This window comes from Osmia bicornis, chromosome 10, assembly GCF_907164935.1.
Source record: "Osmia bicornis bicornis chromosome 10, iOsmBic2.1, whole genome shotgun sequence".
NCBI lineage: Eukaryota > Metazoa > Arthropoda > Insecta > Hymenoptera > Megachilidae > Osmia > Osmia bicornis.
In genome coordinates, this window is record NC_060225.1 from 7,045,686 (window position 1) to 7,056,870 (window position 11,185).

General features: G+C 32.8%; 3 protein-coding genes across 3 annotated transcripts in view; 1 reads left to right on the top strand and 2 right to left on the bottom strand.

The window, feature by feature from the left end:
* LOC114871237 overlaps positions 1–11,185 on the top strand; it is a 290,378-nt gene that overhangs the window by 20,214 nt on the left and 258,979 nt on the right. The gene's annotated exons all lie outside the window — the stretch shown is intronic.
* Positions 525–3,798, bottom strand: LOC114871243. Its single transcript, XM_029176916.2, has 2 exons — positions 2,769–3,798; positions 525–2,444 (listed from the first exon to the last, which is right to left on the bottom strand). The coding sequence occupies exon 2, from the start codon at positions 2,397–2,399 to the stop codon at positions 660–662; it is 1,740 nt and encodes a 579-aa protein (XP_029032749.1). The 5' UTR covers positions 2,400–2,444; positions 2,769–3,798; the 3' UTR covers positions 525–659.
* LOC114871235 (multiple inositol polyphosphate phosphatase 1-like) lies at positions 3,899–10,183 on the bottom strand. The gene is made up of 9 exons (XM_029176901.2): positions 9,662–10,183; positions 7,346–7,524; positions 7,051–7,182; positions 6,337–6,530; positions 6,151–6,261; positions 5,946–6,090; positions 5,088–5,298; positions 4,764–4,973; positions 3,899–4,629 (listed from the first exon to the last, which is right to left on the bottom strand). The coding sequence occupies exons 2-9, from the start codon at positions 7,506–7,508 to the stop codon at positions 4,392–4,394; spliced, it is 1,404 nt and encodes a 467-aa protein (XP_029032734.1). The 5' UTR covers positions 7,509–7,524; positions 9,662–10,183; the 3' UTR covers positions 3,899–4,391.

An 11,185-nucleotide genomic window follows, 5' to 3' on the forward strand; every position in this document is an offset into this window, starting at 1 on the left:
CGATATCTATCCCTTATTTTTTTTCACCGACTGCATATTCGGAGACCTTTTATTTATTCTCCACGGAATTCTGAAATTTATATTTTTCTCGATACACTGGGTTTTCTTTTATTCATCGGCGTTCAAAATGTTATTTGAAAACTGTAGTCAATTTAATTGCTTGAATTTGTGTTTTAAAATATGATATAGGTTTTGTTAAAATAATTAATAATTGCTGCAGTAGAAAAGCACATATGTGGTCAGACATATTAAAACTTTGATTAATAATTTGATCGACTAATTTTCAAATTAAAGTTTTAAAATTGGTAATGTGTACTAACGCTATTCAAAGTTTACCTTATTTTTACTTTTACTAATTATTCGTGGAATGGGTCACCAGTCACCATCATCGCAGACAACGTGTTAATACAGTGGGTGGCGGGTGTAATTCAATATGCAAATCGTTAAAGTTCTTTATTTTCATACACAAACCGTACAGTAATGCAATGCGGTCAAACAAGCTGAAAATAAGTTGGCATTTCAAGACTCAACTAAAGTACAAGATCATTAAATCCTATGCTTCTAATATTAGATTGTTTGAATGTCCCTAAGCAAAAGATTCGTGCAGTGAACAATGAAAACCATGCAATGCTTCTTACATTTAATTGTGCAAATACTCATTATTTTTGCTTATTTTTTTCAATACCATTGATTATTATCTCAGCACAAAATACCAAGAAAGAAAGTAAACATCCGCAGCCTACTATAAGAATCAGATTAAACGGTAATGATGATTCCGTCTGCTCATCAACATCAATAAAGTGCGTTTTCGTTAATGAATATTTTTTCGTCTGTTTCGTGAACCATTTTTCAAAAAGGCCTGAGGCTTGTAAACGTATCAGAATCTCGTTAATTCGGTCAGTGTATACTGAATTCTTTCGCATGAAATATCCAACCGGTGTTGTAGCGTAACAGAGATTCTCACAGATGGTCATTACGTTTTCACCTCTACGTAAGTAAGAATGAATAATTTCCTCGGCTGCTTTGTATCGCCCAAAACAAGTAACATTTTTATATTTCACTAGAAGATCAGTGCAATAATTTAAAGATTTCGGGAACATCGCTTTCTTGTTTAGTGCAGCGAAATACGGATCATCATTAAAGACAGTTACATTGAATAACGGTGAAAAGATAAGAGGAACCAATCCAGAATTATTCAACTCTTTAAAATCCTTACAAACTCTTTGAGACGGTTCTTGAAAACTGTTAGAAGTCAGATTAGCGTATAACTGACTAGAACCAATAGCTGACACAAAAATAAGACCCAGAATCATAATTTTCTCAATTAATCTTTTTGGTTCCATAGACACAGATGTATCAATCAATGTACCAAAGATTTTCAATAGTCGCCAGGATTTCTGATCAAATTTTAGGATAACTGATATTCTCCAAGCAATTAAAATCACACTGCAATTTATAGCTATACCAATAACAGCTCTCGTTACAAATGTTTTAAACTCACGAACAATTGGTACCACTGGGCACCATCTTTCAAAAGAGAGAGGCACAGTAATATCAAGTGATGCAAAATTCGGATCCTTGAAATAAGCTATTAATGCCATCAATATATCAGTGTCGTTGTTTTTCATCAATACATGAAATTCGGCAAACGATTTGGGTTTAATAAGAAATAATTTTGGAGTGGCGTTTGAAGCTTGAACAATCCCGTCCCAAATCTTTGCGTCAGGACCATCAATAATTATATCTCCTCCAGAATCTGTTTGCTGTTTCAAAATACTTGGTGGGGAAAACACGGAGCCCTTTAGTTCATAGCCATAGAGATTCTTCAATTTATTGGGAAACCATTCTACACTTGATGTGTACGGTTGTCGATCATAAATTTTTGAAAATGGATTGTATTGATGGATCATTATAGCAGTTTGATCTTCTTTGAATTTTGGTACCTCTAAGATCATCACATCCAAAATATGGTTCTTCCACATTTGCTCCAAAAATGATAGAAAATTGCAATTTTCTTCTTCTAATACAGTCATCAACAAAACTTTTGCAGTATTGTTGTTCGAAGTAATTGTGTCAATAATATTTTTTGATCGTTGCAAATTTGGACAATTATTAGCGAAGTAAATAAATATCAATAGAGTCTTCTGAGATGCATAAATAGACGGTAATTTTGCAGGAATTGAATTATTTAAAAAAATGTATGTCGTTGGTAGAATTTCAGCTACTGTCTTGTATATCCCATCAATTACTTCAGATTTGTTTTTGTAAGGATCGTGAACAATCAGATGCACATCTGAGAACTTTGTTGTATTAAGGAGTTGTTGAATCGGTTGATTAATAGTCGTTAGATATTCCGAATAACGCATTTGATGTATCGCCAAAAGGAACATTGGCAACATGGTAACAGTTTTCATCGAATAATTTTCTTAAATAGTTTGATGATTCTGAAACAACATACGTTAAATAAATCAATGAATGGTAGGTATACACAATGCTGGCCAAAAATATGGGCTGTCTTATGACAAAAGTTACGCAAGACAATTTACTTTCATTATTTTTATTGCATTAAGTTCAGAATTTATGGATACAGCCTGAGAAGTTTGGAAAAAACTTTTCTTTACGAAACACTAAATAACGTCGTCATAAATTTAAAATATGATATTATTTCGAGTCATTTTTAAGAAATATCCCTTTGCATTTTTATTAATTCAAATGGTCCCATATTTTTCACCACAATCGAAGAACTATAACATTAATTATAATTTCACCTTCAATTCAAAAAAACTAAATATGTCGAGCTTGCACAAGACAAAAGTGCAAGCTGAATACTTGCATGCAACTGAATGCAATTCATTTATACTTTCAATTTTCTCCTACTATGTAACAATCGTGTAATGCATACAAATTATATCAGACCGATAAAACAAGTTAAAATGTGTTGTTATTATAAAACAGTAAAAGCACTTTACTTTATTCATTGATTAAAAAGGTGTTCGTTGCATTTGTTCTCCTATTTCTGTATAAATTTTTCGTTTTGTTTTCTTTGGTACATTATATATTATTCGATGAAAATTTACTCAGCACGTGTGGCAATGTTATTAATTATTGCAAGTTGCGCGATACTAAGTATACAGCCTTAAATAACGCGATGGTCTTTATCAGATAAAAGATGAATAATAAATATGTGCTGTGGTAGTTAATTGTCCAACTGTGTGCTAGAAAATAACTTATAATAATTTTCAGGAAATCGTTGTGAAATTTTCTTACATTTTACAATATTTAATTGAGAATACAGTGCAACGAACAAACATTATTCATTTTTCTCAACGGGAATTGTATCAATAAAGTCGAAGGTTTCTTTCATTAACGAATCGTTCACCTGCAGTATGCAGGCGGCATATTAAATTAAGTCTGACATCTTCCACTTATTGGTAATTTACGCGTTTAATGCAAATTTTACTGATCATTATCTAGAAACCTACAAATGATCCTTGACGATGCATTACACGTATAATTATGATGATTTTATTAATCACGATGATTGCAAGACCTTCGTGTAATTCAATGTGTCACGTCTATTACCGTCTTTATATTTTAACAAATTTTATAAATTGATTTCAAGGTTCATCACGGACACTCATTGAAGTAATCATTAGCTGTTTTTATTTAAATATGAAACATCACATTATACATGAACGAATACATATTGATTGAAACTAAATTGAATATCCAAATTTTTATTTCTTATCATTGAACCTGATATGAATAATTTGAAAATAACGTAAAACTATAGTGATTTGTCTTTGAATTATCCATATCAAGTTTTGAAAAATTGAAGGGTTAGAAAATAAAATTTGAGTAATTTTATATGATTAATTAAATTAAATCACCAAACGAATTATAGTTAAAACTTAATATTCAAATCTTTACATTTATTAAGCGTATACAAGTATGTTGACCTTACGACACTTAGAAGATTCGAAAGTATATTTTCAAGCAACGATATAACAACAATTGTGCATTACAATTTGTTGCGAATATCTGATAAATAGGACGGACGTTGTTAGAATGTTAGATGTCATAAATAATATCACCTCGCACGAATATTATATCTGTGACATATAAACAAATGAAGATGACAAATTAACACAACAATAAATGCATATTACAAATAACGTACACAGCGATAAGATAGGAATAGAAAATATTAAATGTATCTATATACCCATTTTTTTTTTTTGGCGTTTCAAAAAGCACAGCGGAATGTTCCAGCTTTTTTTTTTATCGAGCTACTTTAATTTAATAATCGTACGAATAGTTTCATTGATATGTGTGTTGATTAAATTTAATTATGCATTGTTCGCGATTTACGAACGGAACACGTACGTATTCTAATTTCTAACAAAGACTAGAGAAAAGCATGAGAGAAGAATTAGGATAAGATTGGGAAGAAAAGTGGTGACCCCACTTCCGTTCCAACAGACGTTGAGATTGCAACGATTTATGATCGGGTTGAATTTTTGCTTGAAGTATTCCCAATCGCAAAGGCCTACGTCACATCCGTCTAACATGACCAGCTTCTCGGCCAAGTAAAACATTACTTTGTTTGGTTGAGTGTTGCCGTCGCATCTACGAATCAAAATAGAAACCACTTTAACTAACCGCAAATCATTTTGTAAGATTATCGAAATCTTCTAAAATAAGACGTCCTCTTAATTTAAACATATACAAAGATATTCTGATTAAAACAAAGCAATTCTTACTTGTAAAACACAGCGACGAGATTCGCAGCGAAGGGTGAAATAAAGGATGTTCTCCATTGTCGTTTCGCCATATCCTTGTAATTAAAAGCAGTTGGCTTCATTTGATCTTTATTTATGCCCAATGTAGTCAGAAGATTTTGCAGACTGATGATGTCGCTGAAGTAAAATATTCCATTCGGTTCCATCGATTCTTTATCCTGCTCCACTTTCCTATAAAAGTTTGAAATCATATTTCTTCGATAAAAGAGAGTAATATTTTATCTTCTGTTACAAAAGTGGCGAAAAATGATAATTCCAGATGAGAGGATAAGAAAAGAGATTTACCAAAAGTGATTCATCATGTCTTGCAAAAGAGTACATCCTAGCTGAGCATTGATTTCACGTCCATATCCGGCTTTGTAATAGTAGTAGAGATCCTCACGATATTCCAACACACGAAGCTCTTCTTTGCTGAAGACCGCGCACCATGGAGAAAGTTTCGTCACTGTCCAAGCCTTTTCGTAACGACACATATTGTACATCGTTAAGATTGATTCTGAAAAATTATGGAAATTGGTCATTTTGATATCTTGATAACTGGCAGTTTGATTACTCAACGCGTTATTACTCTGTTAGCCGATACGTGTTTCTTGAAAATTGATAATTCTTTTATTTAACGCGTTATTATTTTGATAATTAGCACGTTAACAAAGCGTTTCTCTTATATGAAATTTTGAAAAGTGGTAATTTTGTTAATTAGCATGTTCGATGCTACGTTGGTCACTGGTGACTGGTACCACCAATTTAATATTATCAGATAACTAAAAGATAAACAAAGTAAAAAAATATTTTATATAACTATTTATGCAAAGTAATTTTACTCTTCCTAATTAACATATTTTATTTACCACTTTTTCATTATTCGAGATTTTTAAAAATATTTATAATTCCATATATTTCTATCTCTTAATTAAAATTAGAATATCCTACAGTTTAATTTATTTGCTCTAACAACTCTTCATCTTGGTATTCGAAAGTAGCTTAAATAATTCGAGTACTTTGCAAATACGTGGAACGAAAGGTCATTTCGAAATCCATGAATTTTCATGATATTCAAATCCCATCAAATGAAACTTTTGTATTGGAATTAACTCGGATTCGTGAATACATCAACTGTTCACCATCAATAGGAAAATAGCTTACCTTTGGAAATGTTATACAAAAATCCAAGACGTTGACTGACATTTAACAAGAGATTCTGAAATTCTGGTCCTTCGTCGAATCTGCTTACTTCCTCCATAGAAATACTGCTACTTTCATTGTTCCATATATTACAGCTTTTATAAGGCTAAAATGATTATTATAAAAATAACTTTTTTTATATAACACATCCTCGAAGAATACTTACCGTTAGCAGAGTATCATTTATAGAAACTTCTTCTGCATCTACAGCGTTTCTGTTTCCAAACAGCCCTTCTATGAACGACCCCATGCTATCACGTGCGTCGGTTGTTTTAAACTAAACATGGTTAATTCGACTCCATTAAATTTTCATTACTTCTCATTTATTATGGCTTTGATCTGTTTTAAATACCATATAATTTTGCGAAGTTATATTATCGTTGCCCGGTTGCAGAAGCTGAAGAAAATTGCTTTGCAATCTTCTTGCTAGCAATCTCATATCTTCGACACCTTGCGGTGTCAAAACTTCCGCTCGTTCGATTACGAGGTACGCATCCGGTTTCCATCTCTTCAGATTTTCTAAATCTCTATTACACATGTGCCCGTCTGCGAAAGAAAAAATTTTGCAAACAAGGTAGTAATGATAATTTTAGAATTTTTTATTAGTTATTGATATTCATATATTTTGAAAATGAATCAAGGATAATTGGTCAGACTTAAAATGTACAAAATTATCGATCATGAATAGTAGAATGTAGGTTGTAGAATATTAGAAAAGTAGAATGATTTGCCAACAACGAGAGCGGAGGTGTTCGTTTTTTGTAATATTAGCCGCTCCTGATAAGAGATACGAATGTGTTTCGATTTAGAAAGGTAGGCTTATTGTGTGGAATCAATAAATCTTAGGTTAACGGCTGGAAAGGTAACTATTGATTACCATGTAAAACAACGCGTGGCTAAAATCGATAGGAAAAAGTGTCAATGACCTGAATTAACAACGAACTAGTTTAGTCGAGTTTCCTTGGAAGAGAATGACGTCTCCTTCGTAAAAGTTCAACGAACGATGAAACTCGAGAATTGCGTGCTTCGATTTCGCTGAAGAAAATAATTTACTTTTTTCGCTTACCGTTTCGTGATTCGTGATTATTAATTATCTGGGTTTGCATCTCTGTTAATGTCAGCATTTGGCTGATCTCTGCTTGCGATGGACATCGGGTACCATGTGTAGCAAGCATCCAAACTTGTTCCGCACGGCAATCTATAAAATAATTAAATACAGAACAAGAAATATATTTTGAAAAATCATTAATTAAATATACTTCAGAAGAAGTTGAAATGGATAAATTAATTCTGTACGTAGAGGAAAGAAATTTCTTCGAATAACTTGGAGAAATAATATGATTTATTGTATGTATACTTACTAGGCACGTCTTGAAATTTGGTTTTACCAGCATGGACAAAATGATAGGCAGTCTTGGTGGCCATGTACAAATATGGGTCATCCTCGTCGACGAAACAGAAATCAACGTCACGAGCGTAAACGTGACTTACGAGGAAAACCGTGAATAACAGATGTACGATCATTATTGAAATTTTTTATCTGCAATGAGAAATGTACATTTGTTAATGAATGAAAATGTGTCACATTGTCTGTTGCATATGTAATGGTATTAGTTTTCTAAGTCATAAAGGAAGAATGACAGAGATTAAAATTCCTCTCTAGTGTTTTGAAGTTATAGTACGCTTCGTTTCATCAGAGTATTGCAAGCAGTAAACCTACATTTTCCTGTGCTGATGTCACATGTTACTTTACTACCGGCTTCATAAATTGCAACCAACGTGAGGTCGGTCTTATATAATCAGAAGGATAATTTATTTATTTCCCATTTTCCGTGATTAAGTAAAAAAAGAAAAAAAAAATAGAATGGAATTATCCTTATATCCTTGTGGTTTATATAATGGATAAATTTAGAAACTATTAGCCTTCATCGATAAATCATACTTCAAATTTTAAAAAAAGAATTGCAAAATAGTAAACTTCATAAATTTAGCAATTTTAATTAAGAAGAGTTTCATTTACAAAAATTATTAATTTATACCTTCAGATATTCAACCCGAGTTTCCTGATTTACGATTCAAAAATGAGATGATTTACGAACTGTAGATACACGTGCATCAAGGTTAAGGATAAATGAGAAACATGCACACGAATGTGAAAGTTAAAATGTGTTCGTGTATTACTGGAACAAGCAGGTACATTGCATAATTTCCGAGCAACAAGCAGGTTCAGCAGAAGTTCCAGTTTTCATTACGTGATTATTAATGTTGCAAACAGTTTCGTAGCGTGACCTCTGCTTTCCTCTCATCTAAAAGATTCACTACCAAACTCGTGTCTCAAATTACTAATCGCTTTTGTCAGATATTAACTTTCACATAATTCTGCTGTTAAAAACAAACAATAGGAAAGTTTGTGATTCTAGTCTTAAAAAAGAAAAGTACCATCTGAACTAATTAAGTGAATTCCACAGGAACCACAGATTTAACATAATCGAATAATTGAAAATTTTTAATAAAGTTAGTATTATATTAACTTTGCAAGGTAGCAAATTCAAATGACTATATTTTGAATAATTTCAATTATAACGTGTTGTATTACCTAAAATGTTAATTGATAGTATTTTTAATATTTTTAATACACTACATGGCAATTTTCATTGCAACACTCAAAATGTTAAACTGTGCTGAGTTAGCAATAAATGAACAAGATGACAATTTTCTGCACACTATAATACACAAATACAGAATCTTCTAAAAAAAGATATGCAAGGATTCATGAAGAACCTATGAAGGCGGAATGCTGTTAAAAGAGCAATTCAAGAATGAGTAAGGTTGACGATAGCGTAATTGCTGGCGACTCGATTATCAAAGCCTTCTTTCAGTCTAATAAGTCTACTTGGCCTACTTATTGTTAATGTCTTGTGTCCGCAAGTGGCGAGTATCGCGTAAGCCTGGTACCAATCTGATTCAACAAAGTCTTAAAAATTTTATCTTCTTCAATAATAAACGTCAAATCAGAGATCAGTGTCTTCCTCTTGAAGAATAAATGGCTACTTTAGAAAATAATATATCATTTTTCTCTCATCATGTTGAGGGTCGTAGTGATTTAGAAAATTGAAAGTAATAATCAAGCTAACTCGAAATATTGTCGAAGAGAAGGACAAATCTTTTACAGTCTCATTATATTATTTCATAAAGTAGCTGTCCAAATTAATCCAAGTTAAATGACGATTGATTATTTATCGATCGATATTACTGCTTTCCTTTGTTCCATCGAAACCCGAACCGAAGAAGAACAAAACAGTTTACTCTCGCACAGTGGACGGTAATTTGTACTTGATAATTGAGAACAAAAGTAGGACGTCCACGTCACGCTCGGTGGTCTTCTACTACTACCAATTCAACGATTTAATTATTCACGGACGAGTTTATTTATTCAAATGAAATTCCGCCTCGATGTGTAAGCGGCATTCCATCCAAAGTTGAATGATAATAAATTTCGTTGCTCGAGTTAACAGGACATCGCACCCATGACCTATCGCAAACATACTCCATAAAACTTTCCATGTATCAGGAACGTAACAAAGTTAAATTTCGAGCGGATCAACAGGGAAAGCGATAGACAGCGGGCCGGAAATGATATAATTTGCATGAAATAGAAAGGATCGTCGTGGTATTACCGTAATCTTGAAAGCCGGTGTTTAAACTTCACGCCCTGCTTAGGAGCATTAAATCGAGCACAGACCGTTAGAAACAACTAGAAAGAAAAAGTACGAACGACAATGGGAACTTTTCACTTTTCTTCCTCAATCTCTAATTTGAAATAAATCAGTTCGATACTTTCTAAACACTTAAAACACAAAATCAATATCTTAGTTAAATTAATGATCGTTCTCTGTTCATTATATTGTTTTTTAAATTAAAAATTGCACGAATATCAATATAAATTTGGCTCTTATTTTGAATTTGTATCGGCAGTGAATTCGCGGGTTCGAGGAACCGATCTCCGAAGCGGAGTTTCGAAGAGTCAACTGTTGGCGATTCGATCACGAAACACTGGCACTATGCATCACCGTTGCAAATATTAAGTGGACTGTGAAAAAGGATGGTGAAACTCGCGTATTCCTGTTTTGTATGCCGATCGCGACCACCTTTCGAGGCGGCAGCTCGTGTGCCACTGCCGTAAGGTCGTCGAGCTTCGTTGCATCCAGCGTATATACTGTGTAAAAGTCGGTATAGTTTCAACGATAGTCCACCACCTGAATAGGGGATTACCTACTGTTTGTAGATTTTGATCCTGGCGAATGGCACACGCCACTGTTTCGTGCGTTCTAGAAAATCATAAAGGTTCGTTACTTTGAGCAAGCGCGATCGATAATGAGTTAGGTGAACGAGAACCCCTAAGTTACGGGAAAATTCAGCCATTACAATAGTCCTTACTCACGCTTGAATCAATCTTTTTATGGCAAATCTTCATTTCGGAAAAATTTTGCAGTCATCTTGGTCATTTGCTAACTCAGCAAAATTGAATACCATGGGGACCATTGGTAATGGTGCCATAAATTGAGATAAAAATAATTTTAAATTCCATTATGGAAAATATTTAGGAGGAGGTTTAAATTAAAAAATGAAGCAATTGCAATAATAATTTTTTGATTTATGTTAATTTTCTGTTGTCATTAGTGATCCTTAAACGTTAATTTTCAAATTTAAATTTGAAGTTTGAATTTGACAATTATTTTTCTTTTAATATATTATTGCTTAATGTGGATAGAATAAGTTTCAGTAATAAGAGATGACCTGCAGATGAAATTTCAAATTGAACTTTCCTAGATGCGATTGCGGTTGTTGAAATGATACTAACGTGTTATTACGTCACATTAATACTGCAACAAGATTGCTCATGTTTGTTGCATAATAAAATCCATAGGTGTTAAATTATTACCCATTGTGGTATTTAAGTATACATCGCTGTGGCTACCATTTGTCACGGTAGTTCAAATGGCACCGACATAAAATCGTCAAGCTTCGTTGCTTCCTACCTGTACGTTCTGTACGTTTAGTACTCTGTTCAAACCATACAATAGTGGATAAAATGTTGGAATATGTAACGAGAAATGTTTAGAATGGTTCTCTGATAATTTTACATTGATTGGTATAATAAGGAGCAATGTGAATTTTCATTTTCAAAATTTAATTATGTA